At 39.4% G+C, this 22,711-nt stretch overlaps 1 protein-coding gene across 2 annotated transcripts in view; it reads right to left on the bottom strand.

Annotated features, from left to right (window-relative positions):
- Positions 1-246: 246 nt before the first annotated feature.
- Positions 247-22,711, bottom strand: part of LOC101117285 (sterol carrier protein 2) — a 96,204-nt gene continuing 73,739 nt past the window's right edge. Inside the window, exons 13-16 of one of the 2 annotated variants that reach the window (XM_004001988.6) lie at positions 20,131-20,224; positions 12,323-12,452; positions 4,828-4,907; positions 247-1,937 (exon numbers count right to left, since the gene is read on the bottom strand). In XM_004001988.6, coding sequence (XP_004002037.3) covers positions 1,842-1,937; positions 4,828-4,907; positions 12,323-12,452; positions 20,131-20,224 — 400 coding nt within the window. In that variant the 3' untranslated portion in view covers positions 247-1,841. The remainder of the gene's footprint in view (positions 1,938-4,827; positions 4,908-12,322; positions 12,453-20,130; positions 20,225-22,711) is intronic. The other variant, XM_060409295.1, reaches the window with a different exon arrangement.

Genomic DNA, 22,711 nt, shown 5'->3' with positions numbered 1-22,711 from the left:
CTCCAAACCATGATGCTTCCCAAGAAATCAAACTGCTGCTGTATTTTTATCACGAAGTACTTCTCTATTATACATATAAATTGTATTTACACATGAATCTATCCCTACCCCAAGAACCTGTTGTTGTTTTTTTTGTTTGTTTGTTTTTCCAGGCTCCTCCTAAAGGCTATAACAAATATCTCCTACTACCTGGAATAAGTGAAGGCAGAATGCAGCAGCAAATCCAAACTACAAATAAGTCACACATTTTGTCGGAACAATTTTGTTGAAGTCTTTATTTCATCAGAGAGTAAAAAGCCACCATGATTAGGAAGTAAGTTTGTGTTCTGAATTTATTTTGGGGGACCTGAGGTCAACTTATACTGATTTAATTTACCACCTTTCCCTAGCCCCAAACCACTGTTCTGCTGGTTGCAGAACATGCAAAGTTAAATGGTCTAGGGGGATCAGATCCACAGTCCTGATTTCATTACTAGAGATTCCAAGCATTTAAACAAACAAATTAAACCACCTGGCTTTTTACCTCCAACCACCTTTGGGTGAAGTAACCATCTTAACAGAAGAAAGGTGGGGACTGGATGTCTCCCAAAGGTTCTACTAAGAGACTCACAAGATTATCAGAGCAGAAGGAGCCTTAGAGACCAGCTTAAATTCTCTCTCTTAACAGGTCAGAAAATAGGCTCAGATAGACAGTTACTTATTTGCCTAAGAGAAACAAGACTCCTAACTTCTAGTCAAGTGCCCTTTCCACCACAACACAGCACCTCCCTAATCAAGAACTAGTGACTGATTATGCCAAAGTACCAGTATATAGTAGTCTAGGTAACACAGATTCTAAATCTCAAATTTTTCTCTTCCTCTCCATCATCTGGAAAACTTTGAACAAAAATAATATACACAGTAAAAACAAAGGTAATGAGAATGAACTATTTTAATTCTGATATTAAATATTCTTCCAAAAACATTATTTTACCCCACATTTTACTGAGTAATTAGAAATACCATTAGCATTAGAAAAACTAGGAAGATAAATGTGGTTAAACTAACATATGAAAAAGGAAAATTATAATTAAGAGTGTTACAAATTTAAATTAATACAAGATTATAATTTGAAAACTGTGCATCTCAGAGCAAACTCTATTCATTGAATTACTTTCAAAACAGCATTTTGTGACTCTTATACACTAATTTTTTTCAAGAACAAATTTCATTTTAAAATATTTTTATTTTAAAAAATAGGCCTGGGTTCAGTGATAGATTTTTACTCCCAAGCTTTGATCACATTTCTTTGATTTGGGAAGAAAATGCCACTTTGATGGCACGAAATTCAAAATTTTAAAGTTCATTTTTTAAAAAATAAAAATCCCAGTACAGAATTTTAAAAATTATCACTGGGAAATATATTAAGGTCATTAAATGCACAACATTAATTATTGGTCAGCTAATAATGATATTCTGTTTCATCCCTCATTCTCCCAAGGAAAACTTGAAATTTCAGCAGAATAATCTTCAAATATACATTATTAGCAAAATGAGAGCTTCTGTTTACATACTTTTTGTATTTTGCTATTTCTAACTTTATTCTAAAACTCAATTTTACCCCAAACCATAATTACCGTATTAACTTTGTAATGCACAGTTGTTTGCAACTCAGCAAAGCAGTAGTAAGCCATCAGGTTCTATTCACCCACCATTTAGAAGAAACAGAATTGATCACACCCATTTAAAAACAAATCTCATGCTATTTCCCAATGTATAGTTTCAATCTAAGTTCTGACAATGAAATATATGGATATATATCTATATATCTCATCTTGATTTTCAAAGGAGGCAAAGGGAGTTCACAGCTTAGCTTTGCCAGGCTGAAGCTGGAGATTTTGCAACTTCATAGCCAGACCCATGTTGCCATTGATTTTCAGTTTGCCTTGAAAGAAGGCCTGTGAGGGAAAAAAAAGAACATTTATTATTTGCTTTTTTTGTTTTGAGATTGCTGATATTTCTAGATTATCCATAGGGTTGCAACGAATTGGACATGACTGAAATGCCTTAGCACACTAACCTATCCAGCCCCAAGACGATTTATTTATCCAGGTCTCAAAACTTTATTCAAAATATGAAACTTGGCTTTCCGTAATAGATTTAGCACCCAATTCATCACAAGGATGAATTTGTAAAAGTCATGCTTTACACAGAGCAGTCAAAAGGAACATTTTTCCAAAGTCTATTCTCTTAGAAATTGAGTCTGCCGTTACCTGTCTTCCTCAAAGGAGGTACATTTTCCGCATATTAGGCACAGTGGGTTCATACTAGACTGATTTTATTTAAAAACATTACACATTCAGTGGGTCTCCCAGCAGGGAGGAAAAGCACATGTGTAACACACTTGGAAACTTGGGATTCGATTACAGATGCATCTAGGTAATGAAATGTCACCATTTTTCTCCCTTTTTTGTGTTCCCTACAGAGGGAGGCAGAACAGCTTGCTGAGACTGAGGCGCCTGTGTGAATCTTTGGCTCAATAAGGAGACTCAAACCAGTCCCAAGTGCAGAGACACAACTTGTTCCATTTAACAACTGCCTGGAAGGATTTTCCTGGTAGTCCAGTGGTTAAAAATCTGCCTTATAATGCAGGGGACATGAGTTTGAACCCTGGTCCAAGTAGATTCCACATGCTGCAGGGCAAATTTAAGTCTGTGCACCACTACTAAAGCCTGTGCACTCTGGAGAAGAAATGACCATTAGCACATTAACGCAAAGGTCTTCCACATTTATCTTTAATTCCTCTGAGTGCTAACAGGTATTCAGGAAAAGCAAGCTGACACTCTCCAAATGGGTGGTAAACAGATAAACTGAGAGAACAAAGGCAGCTGAGTGTGAAGCCTGACCACACTACCAAGGAAGTGTATGGAGTGCACAGTGGCTGAGCTGCAGTGGGTGGGAAGGGGGACGTGCCAGCTCTAAGACTGGTGGCCTCTGTTCTTTCCAGATTTTGAAGAGGGCGCAGTGGTGGAAATGTCAGTGTCAATGTGTGTATTCAGTTGAAACGTCATAGATGTAAGTCTCTCACCTGTCAATGCATCAGCTAACATGTGCTTAGTTGCTTAGAATAAGCATTTTTAAAGGAATACAAGCAGGAGTCAGATTTAATTGCTTTATCTAATCTTTCAAATTACGAGGGCACCACAGGCACAAGACCTGAAACAAATCAGGCTGAGTCAACAAAAAAAAAAAAGTAAGGTTATAATGGAAGCAGCATCCTAGTTTCCTTTATATTATCTATGTATAACATATATCAAGTTTACTCAACATTGTGCAATTAAAGAGTATAAGAAGACCCCAGACAATCTGGGGGCTGAAAAATCTATACAAGGCATAAATACATTTTAGAGAAATACAAATGGTGGTGCTAGCAATGAAGAACCTGCCTGCCAAAGCAGGAGACATAGATGCAGGTTCGACCCCTAGATCAGGAAGACCCTAGAGGAGGGCATGGCAACCCACTCCAGTATTCTCGCCTGGAGAATCTCATGGACAGAAGAGCCCAGAGGGCTACAGTCCATAGGGTCACAAAGGGTCGGACACGACTGACGCAACTTAGCATGCATGCACACCAGGCACCATGTTAAGTTCTAAAGACACAAGGATGAACAAGATGTGATTTGTTTACTTGAGACAAACACAATCTAAATCTAATGGGGAAGAGACAGGCACATTATGACTCCCATAATGAAACAAGTGCTAAGCTTGTAGTCCAGCAAGTGGCCCCAAAGAGGGACTGACTATAGCTCCCCAACAATGTGGTAGGAGGTCTTCAAACATAACATCTAAATTCATTTTGTTTTGTTATATTAATATTTATTTATTTGGCTGTGTCGAGTCTCACTTGCAGCATAAGGGACTTTGAGTTGCAGAATGTGAACTCTTAGTTGTAGCATGTGGCATCTAGTTCCCCAACCAGGGATCGAACATAAGCCCCATGAATTGGGAGTGCAGAGTCTTAACCACTGGACCACCAGGGAAGTCCCTAAGTTCATTTTGAAAGACAAGGAGCTTGTCAAGGAAGTCACAGCTCAGACCAAAAAAAAAAAAAAAAAGAGCACAGGCAAAGATACAAAAGTAGAAGGTCTTGCCTCTGTGACCACCGGCCCCTCCATCTATCTGAATGACTCCTATTCTCCACCTGTACACTGCTGACTCCTGATCACCCCCAAGACAAAGCCAAGTGTTATTTCCTCTGTGAAGCCTTCTCTGACAGCCCAGGAAGATATGGCTTCTCTTCTTTCACCCTCCCCAGCCACAAGCCAGACAGGGCGCCATGGCTATTTGGTGCGCTTATTCTTCTATGAACCTGTCTTGTACCAAATTGCAGATGCCCTGAACAAGTGAACTATTTCTTATTCATCTGGACATTTCTAGCACACAAGGCAGTGGCTGGCACATGGTTAGATCCACAACTGTTTGTCATTCATTAAGTGGACATTTGGGAAATACTGAGTTTTGTGGGTTTGACCTCTTTAGATTTTATGGGATGAGGCTGAGACAGGTGATGAAATCAAATGGGCTAAAATCCACCTCTGTGTGTGTGCGTGCTTAGTCGCTCAGTCATGTCCAACTCTTTGCAACCCCATGAACTGTAGCCAGCCAGGCTCCTCTGTCCATGGGGATTCTCCAGGCAAGAATATTGGAGTGCCCTCCTCCAGGGCATCTTCCCAGCCCAGGGATCAAACCCAGGTCTGCTGTATTGCAGGTGGATTCTTTACCAACTGAGCCATCAGGAAAAAAACCAAAACACACCTAATACAAGGATATAAGCACCATCATACGTACCGTCTGAGGATTCATTTTACCAGTCATCAAAGCCAGTAAGTCCGAGTCAGCCATTGTAATTGTGCAGTCAGCCTTCTTATCTAAAACAGACATGCAGAAAGAAGGAGAAAAGGGGAGTGTTCAGTTTCATGTGTACATTTTAGTCAAAAGTCACTGACTGCAACAGACTCACACCCAGTGTTAGTGTGGGCACATGGGCACTCCCATACACTCTACAGCAGCCTGGTAAAATGTGGCATAAATCACAAGCATCTCTATATTCAGCAAAAGGGAATACATTAAATAATCATGGTATATTCATATAGTGGGGTACAATGCAGCCATTAGATGATGAGGATCTACATTTCACTGACCTGAAAAGATACTCATATTATACTGTTCATGATACTGTTACACAAGCTAGTTATAAAACGAACTGTAAGCATGAACCCATGTTTTGCTTAAAAACAGATATTCAATTACATATATATAGGAAAAACATATGTAAACTTGGAGACCAATATAATAATAATATCTTCTGTGGCACACAGACTCTAAGGTGACCCCTGTGATCGTTGCCTTCTGGTTTTCATTCATGCCTTCGTATAATCCCCTACCCTTGAGTATGGTCAGAACCTGTGACTTGCTTCTAGCCTGCAGAATGTGAGAAAGGTGATGGCCTGTCATTCTTGTGTTGTATTACATTATTTAAGACTCTCTCTTGCTGGCCAAGTTTGTCTCACTCTCCTGCTGGCCTCGAATAAGCTAGCTGCTATACTGTGAACTACATACTGCTCAGGGAGAAAGCTACATGGCAGGGTACTGGCCTTTAGGAGCTGAGGGTAGACTCTAGTCTATAACCAGTTAAAAAAAAAAACAAACAACCCTAAAGCTATCATTCTTACAGTTGTAAGGAAGTTACTTCTGCAGCAACATGATTGAGCTTGGATATAAACCCCTTCTCCAGCCAAGTCTCCAGATGACAACCCAGCCCTGCACAACGCCCTGACCACAGCCTGCAAGACCTTATGTGAAAGACCCAGCTAAGCTGTTCTCAGCCAACTTACCCATGGAAGCTGTGGGGTAATAAATATGTGTGTCATTTTAAACCACTAAGTTTGTGGTCATTTGTCATGCGGTAATAGAAGATGCATACCTAGCGCTATCTGGGCTTGACAAAATTTTTCTGCAAAGGATCAGACATTACATAGTTTAGGCTTTGTGAGCCATTAGGTCTCTACTGCAGTGACTCAACCCTGCACCTACAGCACAAAAGCAGCCACAGATAATACATAAACAAATGCACGCAGCTATATTCCAACAAAACTGTTTTCAAGACAGTAGCAGACCAAGAGGGAGAAGATATTTGTAACTCATATATCTAACAAAGAACTTGTAACCAGAAAATATAAAAAAACTCCTATCACTCAATTAGAAAAGGGTGGATAGACCAATACAAAAATGGGCAAACAGGCACAGACAAAAGATCTCCCAACGGCCAAAGATGCACATGGAACAGTGCTCAGTTCCACTGGTCATCAGGAAAATGCAAGTAGAAAGCATAGATGAGATACTACAACATACCTAACTACCATGAATAGCTTCAAAAATACCCAGTGCTGGTAAGGATGAACAGCTAAAAGGTCAATATAATGCTAGAGGGACTGTAAAATGTTACAATCACTTTAGAAAACAGCCTGGAAGTTTCTTCAGTTCAGTTCAGTCACTCAATATAATGCTAGAGGGACTGTAAAATGTTACAATCACTTTAGAAAACAGCCTGGAAGTTTCTTCCGTTCAGTTCAGTCGCTCAGTCGTGTCCGACTCTTTGCAACCCCATGAATCGCAGCACGCCAGGCCTCTCTGTCCATCACCATCTCCTGGAGTTCACTCAAACTCACGTCCATCGAGTCGGTGATGCCATCCAGCCATCTCATCTTGTCGTCCCCTTTTCCTCCTGCCCCCAATGCCTCCCCGCGAAGTTTCTTAGAAAGCTAAAAACACATATGCCATATAACCTAGTAATCCCACTCTTAAGTGTTTACTCAAGAGAAATGAAAACATAAATCCACACAAAAACCTGTATGTGAATGTTCACAGTAGCTTTATTCAAATTGCCAAAATCTGGAAAAAAGACAAATATACATCAGCCAGTGACTGGATAAACTACTCAGCAACAAAAAGGAACAAACTACTGACAGTACGTGAAAGAAGTGGGTTCGAAAAGCTGCAGGCTATTATGATTCCATTTGCAGTTTATGACATTCTGGAAAAAGTGAAACCACAGGGACAGAAATCAGATCAGTGGTTTCCAGGGCCTGAGCAAGAGAGAAGGGGATTGACTACCAAAGGAGACGAGGACATTTTTTGGAAATATTCTGTATCTTGATTTTTGGTAGTGGCTACACAACTGCAGACATTTGTCTAAATTCATAGAATTGTAATCTAAAAATGGCAGATTTTATTGTACATAAATTATACCTTAAAGAACTGGACTTAAAAAAAAAAAAAACTAAACTAAATTACCAGAGTACTGTCAAAAACGTGGAGCAAATAAAACTCTCATATAATATTGAAGAGTAATATAGAAGAGAATTAAAACAGTATGTCCACAAGGAAACTTGGCTATATGGTAGCTCATGAGTTAGTATTTCTACTCCTGGTTATGTGCCAAATGGAGATAAGTACATATGTCCACTAAAAGACACACGTGAGAATGTCTGCCATGGCTTTATTCATTAACACCCCAAAATGGAAACATGTAAAGATATATCAACCATGAACTGAATAAATAAATTCTGATGCAATCACATAGTAAAAATGAACTAATGCTACATGCAATAATATAATGAATCTTACCACGATGAAAGAAGCCACACCTCAAATAGTAAATATTGTATGGCTCCATCTATATGAATTTCCAAAATAAATAAAATTCAACTTACAGCGATAAAACTTGGAATAGTGGTTCCTTTGGGGAATGATTAGAGATGGGAGGTGATATGTGGGAGATTTCTAGAGTGCTGGCAACATTCTACCTCTTGAGCTGGGAGATATATTCATTTGTTAACATTTATTTGCCTGTATACTCAGATATATGCCCTTCTTTATGGGTTAGACCTCAAAAAAATTTTACACAAAACAAAAAATGAGGTGGTGGGATGAATTTGCCCCACAGGCCATCATTTGTCAACTCTTGATATAGATGGTAAGATTATAGGAGAGTAATTTTTTCACTTTATTTCTCTATCTTTTCTAAAATTTTTACACTTGATTATGTATTAGTTATATAAAAATAAAGTTTTTAAAATAATAATTTTAATACTATAATCAAAGTATAATGGCAAAAATGCCATATCACAAAGACTCTAAATTCTTCTTGCAAAATCAGCCATGTCTACTTTGGAAAAATGAGAGGTTTCAAGTGTAAAAGGAAAAATTCACCAAGAAATTAAAATTTTCAGCAGTCAGTGTTTTAGGTAATCAGTATAACAACAGTACTCTAATAGCACTACAACTGATAACAGTAATAATATCAAATTATGGCCCAACAGTTAGCTAGTCTTTGCCTTAATTAAAAAAAAATATAGCAGTTGCTATGGTCTGAATGTCTGTATCCCCCCAAAACTCATATGTTGAAATCCTAATGCTTGATGCTATAGTATTAGTTTGGAGGGCCTCCAAGGGTCATGATGGTAGAGCCCTTATGAATGGGATTTATGCCTTATCAAGAGGCTTCAGAGAGACCCCGAGCCCTTCCACGATGTGAGCCCACAGTAACAAAGCACTGGCTATGAACCAGAAAGAGGGGCCTCACTAAATGTGACCATAGCAATGTCCTGATCTTGGACTTCCAGTCACCAGAACTATGACAGATAAATTCCTATTGTTTACGAGCCACCCAGGCTGTGGTATGTTCAATACAGCAACTCAAACAGACTAGGATAGGGATAAACTATTAAAGCATATGATGCCCGTATTATTAACTAAAACAATATTGGAAATTAAAAAAAATTTTTTAAATGTCTTAGAATGCAGGGGTAACCCTTAAAAGGACTGTGATTTTTGCGTGTAACAAAATTTTCTCATTACATGAAAAACAGGTCTAAAGTCTTAAAAATTAAGGTATTTATGGGGGGGAGGAGTGGGATGGATTGAGAGCTTGGGATTAACATATACACATTACTATGTATAAAATAGATAACTAATGAGAATCTACTGTAGCACAGAGACCTCTACTCTGTGCCCTGTGGTGACCTAAATGGATGGAATTTCAAAAAACAAGGGATGTATGTATACGTTCTAGGGCTTCCCTGGTGGCTCAGATGGTAAAGAATCTGCCTGCAGTGTGGGACACCCGAGTTCAGTTCCTGAGTTGGGAAGATCCCCTGGAGAAGGGAATGGCAACCCACTCCAGTATTCTTGCCTGGAGAATTCCAGGGACAGAGGGGTCTGGTAGGCTATATAGTCCATGGGGTCACAGAGTCAGATACAACTGAGCGACTAACACTACCATGTTACATAAGGCTGATTCCCTTTGCTACACAGCAGAAACTGACATGGTAGTGTAAAATAAGTATACTCCAATAATAAAAAATAACAACAATAAGCCTTAATACCAGGTAGACGAATTCTTCCCACCTTATTTTTTGTAATGATTTTTAAGCCATCCTAGGGCCTATGATTTTTCATATAAATTTTTAAATAAGCTTGTCTATGACTAAGAAGATGGCAACCCACTCCAGCGTTCTTGCCTAGAGAATCTTAGGGACGGGGGAGCCTGGTGGGCTGCCGTCTACGGGGTCGCACAGAGTCAGACACGACTGAAGCGACTTAGCAGCAGCAGCATGACTAAGAAAAGTCTTGCTGGAATTTTGGTAGAAATTGTATCTAGTACATAGATGAATTTGAGAAGTGACACCTTTATTCAACTGAGTCTTCCAATCTAAGAATATGTTAGGTTAGGTTTTCTTTGATTTCCTTTGTTAATGTTATAATTTTCAGCATATAGATTCTGTATATGTTTTTTAAGTGTAAATCTAAGTATTTAATTTTTTGTAGGAAGGATGTGAGAGTTGGACTGTGAAGAAAGCTGAGTGCCGAAGAATTGATGCTTTTGAACTGCGATGTTGGAGAAGGCTCCTGAGAGTCCCTTGGACTGCAAGGAGATCCAACCAGTCCATTCTAAAGGAGATCAGCCCTGGGTGTTCTTTGGAAGGAATGATGCTAAAGCTGAAACTCCAGTACTTTGGCCACCTCATGCGAAGCGTGGAGACTCTTGACTCACTGGAAAAGACTCTGATGCTGGGAGGGATTGGGGGCAGGAGGAGAAGGGGGTGACAGAGGGTGAGATGGCTGGATGGCAACACCAACTCGATGGACATAAGTTTGAGTGAACTCCAGGAGTTGGTGATGTATCCATCACCTGGGAGGCCTGGCGTGCTGCATTCATGGGTTGCAAATAGTTAGACATGACTCAGCGACTGAACTGAACTGAACTGAACAATATTAATACTATTATGTTTTAAAAAACATTAAGGTAGTTATAATTTAGAAAATCCAATTCTCTTGTAGATAGGTAACATCAAAGAGCAGGGAGAAAAAAAGTTAGCAAATTGAGATAGCTGGACTTGATTTATAGCTGGATTAGATCCTAATATTCTAAGAAAGGACTCTTAGTGACTTTAGGAAATAAAGTGCTGCTGCTGCTGTTACTATACCAGCACTTATTGAGCTCTCTCTATGCTGAGAGCTTCACATACCTGGACTTTATTTGATCTTAATAACCCTACGAGTATTGACAGAACTCTTCCTCCTTCAAAGTCTAGGTACCATCATTTCACCCCAAACACTCCTGGTGACCTGGTGACTCCACCTAACGCTTTTCTCCCCACCAACACTAAAGCTATCCTTTTTGCTTACTTAGATGGTGGTATCATCCATTCTCCTAACTGCTCTCTCTGCCTCTGATTTCTTCCTTTCTAATTCATCAGGTCTAATGCAGCAGCTTCATCCTCTAAAACACAGCTCTGACTTTCCTTTTTTTCAAAAAACTAGTGTCCCTCGATCACCTCTCTCAATTGCACCAGGTTCTCTCCAAAGAGAGAAACATAACATACAATATAGCTACCATTTACTGAATGCTTACTAAGCATCACTCATTCGTTCTGCTGTTCATTTTTATTACCTATTTTATTGAAGGCCTACCAGGTATCAGATATTATTCTAGGCACTGTGAATGCAGCAGTGAACCTAAGAGGCAAAAGCTCTGCCTTCACACAGGTTACAACTCAAGTGGGGGATGGACAATAAGCAAATAAATAAGATACAGTATGTCAGATGGAGGTAAGTGCTATAAATAAAAGTAAGGCAGCAAAGGACATAGGGAATGGTAATGAGGTATGATTTAGAAGTGTGGCTGGGGAAACGTTCACTGAGAAGGTGACATTTGGGCAAAAAGCCAAAGCAAATGCAAGGACCACTCATGAGGATATCTGAGGGATGATGATCCCAGGCAGTAGAAAGTTCCTGAACTGGGAATACCTTACATTCAAGCCACAGCAAGGAAGCCACTGTGACTGGAGCAACGTGAGGAAGATGTAGTAAGAAAGAGAAGACTAGGGCCAATCACATGGTATGTACAGCAGAGACTGGAACAACACTGTAAGTCAAAGTGAAAGTGAAGTCTCTCAGTTGTGTCCGACTCTTTGTGACCTCATGGACTGTGGCCCACCAGTAAGATATCTGGGACTCATCCTTGTAGAGATGGTTTGAAAAGCATGAGATTAGATGAGAGCCCCAGGCAGTGAATGTAGATAGAACTGAGCCTTAGAGCACACCAACATTTATACACTTAGAGATAAGGAAAAAAACAGGGAGAGGCCAAGAAGGAACGCCCAATAGGTAGGAAGAAAGCCTAGAAGAGTAATATGATCATAACTGGGAACTAACCACTGAAGTTAAAAGTATGCTGGTTACTTGTGACCTTGACAAGAACAGTTTTGGAATAATGAAGAGCTGACAAAGGCTGACTGAAGTAGGTTCAAGAAACACTGAGATGACAGGAAGTGGAGACAGTGAGTATAGACAGGTCTTTTGAGGACATGTAGCCATACACTGACCCATGTGCTTCACAGGTTAATTAGTAGACAATTCTCTTAATCCCCACACGAATCCTATGAAATAGGAACCATTTATTATTTCCATTTACAAATGAAAAAAAAAAGCACAAAGCTCGGAGAAGTGAAATAATTTAAGGCCAGAATCTGTGAGTGGCAGGATCAGGACTCTAAACCCAAGCTTGTCTAATTTCAAAGCCTAATGCTAGCAACAGTGATGGAGCCTCTCAATCTTTGGGAGGAAACAGCTAGGACATATTCCTAGTCCCAAAGATTCCCCAGGCCTTGACAAAGTTCTATAACTCTAAAGCCAGCCCTTTTGGGGATACCAAAGCAGGCCCCCATTTTCCTTTGTGAACTTGTCAGTGCTTTATCAATGAGGTCATCACTGCACTGACCTGAGTTAGGGAGCACTGATCCTTTGCCGTTCTTCACGTCCACCACCCAGGTGGCTTCTTTACCCCCAGGGCCATCCTTTACCTTAAAGGCAAAAATACCACCGATTTTCTTCACAAACTGCTCTCCTTCCTGGAAAGAAAAAACAACACAGAGTTATATGAAGTTCATTCCTCTGGCTTTGCCCCCAAATTAAATGTTTAAGCAGATATATGACATGAGCTGCTGGGCAGCAGGCAGTCCCCAGGCGCCCTTAGGATCTTTCACCCAGAAAATCCGAAAGGTAACCAGGCAGCAACTCCCTTATCTGCCAAATCTTCTGATGAAAATGGCTTTCTGGATACAACCGGTGGAAGGACAAGGGGAAATGGGGAGTGAGTGGCACAGCAGCACTTTCTATTGAAATAGGCTTCATTTGCCTCAATAATTTCTGGAAGATTCACTCTGGCCTCTCAAAACACAGGAACCCTATCCCCTCTTTTTTTCTAGCAGGTAAAGTCCTTCACATATATGTTTGGTATTCCACAATCAGAATTTAAAGATAAGTGGTTCAACTCATTTTCTGGATTAGTATAAAGAATCATACGAGTAATATCCCATCCACCACCTACTTTTGGATCTTGGGGAATGAGGCTGAAAAAATAACCTCAGATCCATATCTCTGTAGGGTGGTTTCCTTTCTCCTTCCCTCTTCCCTTCATTCCCACTCTGTTTCCCCTTTTCTTACTGAAATACTGATTGACTGAAACCATGACTGTCCCCAGACTTTGTTTCAGGCTCTATAGAGTTAGAAGGGAAATGATAACACACTATGATCTCTATGATGAAGCGGAGTACAGAGGACACCCTAAGCCGGTTGGCAAGGTGAATAACTCACATACCTCCCCCTGAAAAAGCACATAGACACAATAACTTCATTGCAATTAAATATATCATACTGCAGAAAAATAGAAAATATTGATAAAGAAAATAGAAATCATTTACAATTTCACCACCACTCAAGAAAATAACATTTTGATATAAATCCCCTCTATCTTTTTTTCTCTGCATATATATTTTTAAATGGGATCACAGTGTAGACTATACTATTTTATAATCCACCTTTCATTTTAATATATCTATCCTTACTACTGTGTCATTAAGAATTTTTCTACATAATTTTAAATGACTATACATAGTCTTTAATTGTAGAAGTTCACTATCCTTTACTCTCTGTTGCTTGATGGGCTTCCCTGGTGGCTAGCTGGTTAAGAATCTGCCTGCAATGCAGGAGACCCTTGTTCAACTCCTGGGTTGGGAAGATCCCTTGGAGAAGGGATAGGCTACCCACTCCAGTACTCATGGGCTTCCCTGGTAAAGAAACCACCTGCAATGCGGGAGACCTGGGTTCAATCCCTGGGTTTGAAAGGTCCCTGGAGGAGGACATGACAACCCACTCTAGTATTTTTGCCTGGAGAATACCCATGGACAGAGGAGCCTGGTGGGCTACAGTCCATGGGGTCGCAAAGAATCGGACACGACTGAGCGACTCAGCACAGCACAGCTGTTGCTTGATATTTAGGTTAGTCCTAACTTCTGGCTCTTAAAACAATGCTGTAAATAGCATTCTTGTATCTAAGTATTTTTATATAAACTCATTTATATAAAGGTAAACTCTAAGAATCAAACTTTGCTAATTAATAATAATGAATTTGAAACAGCATAAGTTTGAATTCTTGCTCTGCCATGTACTTATATAATCCTGAGCAAGTTAATAAACCCCTCTCAATCTGTTTTCTTTTCTGTGAAAGAGTTAATAATAGCAGCTATCCTCATAAAGTCGTACAGTACTTAAATACCCACAAAACACAGAGTAACTGCTCAATAAATGTTAGTATTTTTCCCATTATTTCACTCTATGATCTGTTATTTCTGTGCCAGTATTATAGATTTATAAATCTACTTTAGTCTTTAATATAGAAAATTTCCATGTGTGTGTTAGTCACTCAGTCGTGTCTGATTCTTTGCAACCCAATGAACTGCAGCCCACCAGGCTCCTCTGTCCCTGGGATTCTCCAGGCCAGAATACTCGAGTGGGTTGCCATTTCCTTCTCCAGAGGATCTTCCTGACCCAAGGATCGAACCTGGGTCTCCTGCATTCTTTATCATCTGAGCTACAGGGAATCTCAAAATTTCCATAATCTTCCAAATATTCTTCACTGTTCTTGGATTTGTTTGAACCTTTTTTTTCTTCTAGATGTACATTATAATCATTTAGGTTTTTGCCCCCAAATGCTGTTGGATTTAAACAGGGTTACATAAAATACATGGATCTGTTTGATGGAGAATATTTACCTTATAATATTAAGTCCTCCCATTCATGAATATGTTCTATCTTCAGGTTTTCCTTGATGTCCCTTGGCAATATTCTGTCATTTCCCCCCACATAAGCTTTTGTACATTTCTTGCTAAGTTTATTCTTAGTTATTTTATATTGCTCTTGTTAGTAATATATTTTTCATTATATTTTTACTGAATTATTGCAAATATATAGAAAATATATTTATACAATTGACTACCTTCTGAGTGGGAGGAACCTGGTAGGCTGCAGTCCATGGGGTCGCTAGGAGTTGGACACGACTGAGCGACTTCACTTTCACTTTTATGCACTGGAGAAGGAAATGGCAACCCACTCCAGTGTTCTTGCCTGGAGAATCCCAGGGACGGGGGAGCCTGGTGGGCTGCTGTCTATGGGGTTGCACAGAGTCGGACACGACTGAAGCGACTTAGCAGCAGCAGCAGCAACCTTTTGAGTCTTCATACAATTTCTAATAGCTTTTACTTCCCACTTTTTCTTTTTAGCCTTACATCCCTGCAATAATTTATATCCAAGATTCTTTCTTTTAGTTAGAAGAACATAATATTTGTTCTTCTAACAAAGATTTCAGTGTTTACTATGCTCAGGCACTGTACTAACTACCTGAAATATTCAAATAATTACTACGAGATACTCACCTCTGTTTCTATGTAGGCAGAGATACTGACCTAAGTTCTTGCTGTGCCTTGTTTTTTATAACAAATTCACTGAGATATAATTTATATACTATAAAATTTATCCTGTTAAAGTATAAAGTTTAGTGGTATTTTAGTATATTCAAAGTTGTGCAACCAACACCGGTATCTAACTTTAAAACATTCTCATCGCCCCCTAAAGAAGCCAACACCCATTAGCAGTCACCCTCTATCTCACCATTCTCTCTTTCCACCAACCCCTGCCAACCACTTAGCTACCTACTGTCTTGGTGAATTTGCTTATTCTGGATGTTTCATACAAACAGAATTATACAATACATGATCTTTTGTGACTGGCTTCTTTCACTTATCATTATGCTTTTAAGGTTCATCTATGCTGTAACATGTATCAGAAATTAATTCTTTTTCACGACCAAGTAACATTCCATCGTATGCAGGCAGCAACATTTTGTTCAGCCATTCATCAATTGACAGCTGTTTCCCCTTTTTAACTATTTTCAGTAATACTGCTATGGACACTTGTGTCCAAGTTTTTACATGGACATAGATAGGCTCTAATTCCTCTTAGGTTTACATTTAGAAATTAAAATTTATGTTATTTTAGGGTGATGTGTAACTTTTTGAGAAACTATCAAACTGTTTTCTAAAGTGGCTATACCATGTTACATCCTACTAGCAACAAATGAAGGTTCCAATTTCTCCATATCCTTATCAGCACGTTTGTCTGTCTTTTTTATTTAGTCATCCTAGTGGGTGTGTCAAGCTTTTTCCTGTACACAGATAATAAACCTGAACCTATCTGGAATCAACCATGGGTCTTAGGATTCCAAAGAAGCTATTCTAAAATTATTGAGTCTAGGCCTACTTATTTCAACCTCCATGGAGGCAAATCTCACATGTGAGTATCCTGAGACCAACTATCAACATTTTCTAGTTAAATCAAGAAACCAAAATGACTGTCAGATTTTTTTTTTTAAGTGAAGGAGAGAAATTCTCTCATTTTGGTTCCCTTAAAAGATCTCAAATTATTTTCAAGCTAACTCTAGGAAAAATTATTAACAACAATAACAATCTTTGGGCGGCTATAAAGTTTTAAAGCACTTTTTTTTTTAATGCTTTTTATATGCATTATTTTCATAAAACCCTGTAAGTAACTGGACAGGTATTAATATTAGCTCATTAGGCAGAAACAACAACTAGGGTTCTAAACGGTTAAGAACCCTTTAGACTATTCTCTATCCTGCCGCCAACTAAGCCACCTAATACAAACCCACCTAACACTAACAGAAAAATCACTTTCAGATTTGAATTCAGACAGCTCCCCACAGCCCACAGGATAACACCTGTCTTTACATATCATTCCAGAGTCTTCGTAACCAGAAGGTAATGCTCTTACCTTCAGCCTCTTTTTCATCCTCCTCAGGGCTTTTTTGTTCTGACCATTTTAAACGCCATGGACACATGTGCTTCTGTGCCCTTACTTATGCCCTGTCTGAATTCACTCACCTCTTCCTTCTCTCCATTCCTGCCCAACTTCACCAATTCAGGTCCTCAGTTCACATGCTAACTCCTCTGGAAAGGCTTTTCTGTCTCTACTGGACACTCTGATAGCCCTTTCCACATAACCCACACGCATGTTTCTTGTGAAAGCCGTTTTCTTTTTTTCCCTAGGAAATTTTTTCTATGTCTGTCTTGCCACTAAACTCTAATGTCAATGTTCCCTGAGGGGAGGTGACATATGACAAGTAAGTAATATAACCAGAACTCAAATTCAGGTCGGCTTAACTTCAAATTCAATGCTCTTTCCATTTGTTCATACCATACGGCAAAGTTGGTTACATCAATACTTTCAAACTTTAGCCTATAAAAGTAGTTTCTGTCACCATGCATAAATCAAAAGAAAGTTCAAAGTCTTTTTCCACATTCCTTAAAATCTTTTATCCTTCAAGGTTCTGCGGAGGTAACCTAGAAAAGTAGATTAGTAATGCTGGTGTCTGGGCCACCCAAAGAGCCAGGCCTCCTCTGGAGCCAACAGCCCATGAACAAACAGCTGCGTCTATGACATCTGCTTGCACAATGCCTCAGGAATAGTTATGGCAGATGCCAAGTTAGAGCAGGAAAACACAGCAAATGTTTAGAAACTACCCGAATACTTAGAAACTCCTCCCACTTCTTTAAGACAGATGTAGATTAACTTTGAATCTGCTGTTACTTTTGAGAACCAACTGATCCTCTTATAAAATCAAATCCTTTAGCCAATAAGACATTTTCAATTGAAAAGGGAGTGAGAGAGGGTAAGGAAATGGGCAGAGAGAGAGTTAAAAGGGTAAAAAAACTACACATCTCTTGCGAAGCTGGAGATCACAAATAGTTCTAAGTGCCTCCATACTTGAAGAAAAGTAATTCTTTTTGAGTAGCAAAAGGTCAAGGAATAGGTCCTGCGGTAAACTGAATAGGAACAAAAAATTAAGACAGAATTCAAAGAAGGGCAATAGGGTACTGCTAACAAAGACAACTGGGAAGGCGATGGCACCCCACTCCAGTACTCTTGCCTGGAAAATCCTATGGACGGAGGAGCCTGGTGGGCTGCAGTCCATGGGGTTGCTAAGAGTCGAACACGACTGAGCGACTTCACTTTTACTTTTCACTTTCATGCATTGGAGAAGGAAATGGCAACCCACTCCAGTGTTCTTGCCTGGAGAATCCCAGGGATGGGGGAGCATGGTGGGCTGCTGGGGTCGCACAGAGTTGGACACGACTGAAGTGACTTAGCAGCAGCAACAAAGACAAAAGTGGAAATAAAATCTCTTGCCAGATTTCTTTTCTCCTAATGAAGAAAATGCATGAATTGACAAAAGATTCCAATACTTCCATTTTCTGGTGTGGCAAACATTTAGAAAACTGACAATCATGAGAAGGAGAGAAAAAATAAGGGACAAGGTCCACACAAGAGAGATTACAGAGGGAGAAGAATCAAAATGGGAGCAAGAGGCAAACATGTGCAAAGTCAAAAGAATACTGTGAAATACAAACACCACTGTTTTGTTAATCCCAATAATGAAGTATTCAATGGCTGACATACAGCCATGTCAGATACTCTCTAAACTCTTTTTTTGACAGAATAATGTTAAAAAATGGGACAACCTGGCAGAAGTTAACTATCCTATGGGCTACTCTGCAGGCAACTATTGATGCCATTAAGAAAAACATTTTTCAGGCCTTAGCAAGTTCAACTTCATTTTAGTGGATACTTGTAATGAAAGAAATTTCAAAAACAATAAGCAGATATACTTCTCTACTCTTGGGAAAGGTTTTTTTAAAAAACCAGTCAACAAAGCACTGGAAATAGGGTGAAGAAAAAACAGTCAATCTCATGAACTATCATTGAGTCTGTAAATTAGTACCCTCTTTTTGGTGGATAGCCTGACAATAGGTATCATGGCATTAAGTACCTAAAGATGAGTGCAAAAGGAAATTTATTATACCTTTATTTTTTGCGAGATTTAAATACAACCTGATGTTCATCATAAGAGACTAGTTAAATAGATTATGATATTTATAGTCAAACATATACTATGGGGTCATTAAAACTGATGGTAAGGGTTTATATTTATGGGTAGGGAACACCCTATCAAAAAATAAGAAGCTGGTTATAAAACAACAGATAGACCAATGCAGGTGTATCCTTGCAAGATGGTGGCAGAACAGGTCTGCGAGCAGCTGGGCCAGTGCCTGCCTGCTGGGAACAGTCAACCCTGGCCCTCTCTACCTCAAGAAGACTGATGATTGTTACGAAAATTCTAGAAATGCAGGGTATTTTGTCAAGACATTTCAGTCACATTAGCTATTTAGTGCAATCACACCCACAGCACAACCACCTTAAGATGTTAAGAAATCCTTCGTGTTACAATAAGGGAGTTTCGAGATACGCACAAAGTCTGTTGTCACACTGTGCCTCTAATATGAGTGAACTGCACACCTTAAATATTTTGAATCTTTTTACTTCAGCCCACTGGTCAGTTTCATAGATGTGTAAAATTAAAATCAATTATGAAATTCCAAGATGTCTTTCATGAAACAGTGAAGTAAGCGTCTAATTTTACCTAAGGGAAAACTCTCTTTTTGGAGAAAGTTACAATTAGGTTGCTTTAGTATGATTATCTATCAAGAACTAATTACTGTACATAAACATAGGTCCACATATAATAAATTTAAAAATTCAAAATGTACTGTATGATCCTAGTTGTGTAAAACTGTATATTCATATACAAAGAGAGATGTCTGAAAGAATATCAACTACCGTTAATACTTTAGGGAGCTCTCAGTAACAGCATTTCAGGAGATTAAAAATTTTTCTTATTTGTATGTTTCTGTATAATTCTCTTGATGAGCTCATTTTTACAACAAGAAAAACAGATTTGAAAACTCTGAAAAACTCAAACGCAAAAAAATTCTTTTTAAGAGGACTTTTAATATTAGATGCTTTTAAGGCTCCTTTAAATATTATTCTCTTGAATAATTCTAAGTAAGATCTTTTTAATCCAGAAGGAAATTAGACCAAAACAGATTTTAATCCTTTTACATAACTCAAATCTGGAGATTTACATATCTCTGAATGCACTTTTACCAGAATTACAAGGAAGCCATAATGAACACTGAGAAATCTAAGACACACTCAATACTTGACAATATGATATAAATTTTCAACTTACACCACTTCATGGCAACACCCAAAATCTGTATCCACTTCCACTAGCCCAGGGTCCTCCTGGTAGTATTTTACATAAACTGTACTTACATCTTCAAGCTTCTTCTCAATCTCCTTAAAGACAAGGTTTGCCTTAAATCCATCAACTGCAGAGCTGGTTGGAGCAGCCTCAATTTGATGAGTTCTAAAAGAACGAAAGAAAATAACTGATTTCAATCCATGGAGCCACATAGGTACTAGGTTTTTTTTTTCAACATTTATATAGTAAATACCGTATAAATGTAGTAATTTTCAAAAACTCTAACAGAGATGTTGGGACTTTCACCCAAAGGAAATTGTTTTTAGGTGAATAAAACAATTAATCTTTTCTTCTCATTTTTCAACAAATACTGATTGCTCACCAGGTGGTAGGCGCTGTCCTGAAAAAAATGGTAAACCAATGAACCTATCCTCAAGAAGCTTTTATGCCAGTGGGGGAAAAAATGAACATGCAAAAAAATAAAGAATATAGTTACTATGAAGAAAATGAGGCAAGTTAAGAGGATACAATGAAAGTATATTTATGTGTGTCGGGTGGCTTCTTTTAGAAAGCCTAGTCAGATAGTCCTCTCTGGGGAGGCGATATTTAAATTAGGTCTTAAATTTTGTAAATGAGCCCGCCATGTAAAGAAAAGGCAGAGGAACCAGAGACCAAATTGCCAACATCCACTGGATCATGGAAAAAGCAAGAGAGTTCCAGAAAAACATCTATTTCTGCTTTATTGACTATGCCAAAGCCTTTGACTGTGTGGATCACAATAAACTGTGGAAAATTCTGAAAGAGATGGGAATACCAGACCACCTGACCTGCCTCTTGAGAAACCTATATACAGGTCAAGAAGCAACAGTTAGAACTGGACATGGAACAAAAGACTGGTTCCAAATAGGAAAAGGAGTACATCAAGGCTGTATATTGTCACCCTGCTTATTTAAATTCTATGCAGAGTACATCATGAGAAACGCTGGGCTGGAAGAAGCACAAGCTGGAATCAAGATTGCCAGGAGAAATATCAGTAACCTCAGATATGCATATGACACCACCCTTATGGCAGAAAGTGAAGAGGAACTAAAAAGCCTCTTGATGAAAGTGAAAGAGGAGAGTGAAAAAGTTGGCTTCAAGCTCAACATTCAGAAAACTAAGATCATGGCATCTGGTCCCATCACATCATGGGAAATAGATGGGGAAACAGTGGAAACAGTGTCAGACTTTATTTTGGGGGGCTCCAAAATCACTGCAGATGGTGACTTCAGCCATGAAATTAAAAGATGCTTACTCCTTGGAAGGAAAGTTATGACCAACCTAGATAGCATATTCAAAAGCAGAGACATTACTTTGCCAACAAAGGTCCGTCTAGTCAAGGCTATGGTTTTCCCAGTGGTCATGTATGGATGTGAGAGTTGGACTGTGAAGAAAGCTGAGCACCGAAGAATTGATGCTTTTGCACTATGGTGTTGGAGAAGACTCTTGAGAGTCTCTTGGACTACAAGGAGATCCAACTGGTCTATTCTAAAGGAGATCAGTCCTGGATGTTCTTTGGAAGGACTGATGCTAAAGCTGAAACTCCAGTACTTTGGCCACCTCATGCGAAGAGCTGACCCATTGGAAAATACCCTGATGCTGGGAGGGATTGGGGGCAGGAGGAGAAGGGGACGACAGAGGATGAGATGGCTGGATGGCATCACCGAATCAATGGACATGAGTCTGAGTGTACTCCAGGAGTTGGTGATGGATAAGGAGGCCTGGCGTGCTATGATTCGTGGGGTCGCAAAGAGTCAGACACGACTGAGCAACTGAACTGAACTGAACTGATGTAAAGATTTCGGCAGGAAAGTCAGTTCTACGTTTTCAGTGTAAAGAATGGGATACAAAAACTAGCTTGGCAGTTAAAGCAAGTATAAGAAGGCCAGCATGGCTGGAGCAGGGCAGAGGAGAAGGATCTAAGGTCACAGGAACACACAGGGCAAGATAACAAGGGGCTTTATATGTCATAGTTCAGAGTGCGGGTTTTATTTTAAGCACCATGAGAACTGTAGGGTATAACCTGGAGAGTAGCACAATCCAATTTATATGTCTAAAAAAATGAATCTGACTGCCACCTGGAAAATGGGCTACAAGAGGGCAAGTGGGGAGGCAGGGAGACCAATTTAGAGGCTACAGTCCCCCAGGCAAGAGACGATGGTGATTAAACAGGGTATAAGAGGAGTAAGCAGAGGCTGGACTGAAAATTTATTTTTTAGCTATAACACACGAATTTAACATCTGCCTATTGGTTGTCTGTTACTTAGGGAACAACTACAGATCAATTTCCTGATATGGCAGAAGGAACATAGGCCCTACAGGTACAAAGGCCTGGGTTAGAATCCCAAGGCTCCTCCATTCGGTAGCCATATGATGCTGAGTGAGCTACTTCATCTCTTGCACAGTCTTGTGGGGAGGCAGGCAAGAAGGTGGTCAGCGCCAATGACTTTGCAGAATTAAATGGAATCCTGTGCAGAAGGTACGTAGCAGAGATCCTGGCCCATGGTTAAAAAATTACAGCCACAACTATTAGACGCTGCAGAGCCTCAAGTGTTAGACGCCGAAGGAAACTCAAAGACCTGTGGAAGATGAGGGCACCTTAGGGTTTCAACT

Source organism: Ovis aries, chromosome 1 (assembly GCF_016772045.2).
Source record: "Ovis aries strain OAR_USU_Benz2616 breed Rambouillet chromosome 1, ARS-UI_Ramb_v3.0, whole genome shotgun sequence".
In the NCBI taxonomy this organism is placed as follows: Eukaryota; Metazoa; Chordata; class Mammalia; order Artiodactyla; family Bovidae; genus Ovis; species Ovis aries.
Note: the sequence above shows the minus strand (reverse complement) of the source record. Positions and strands in the feature narration are given on the sequence as shown.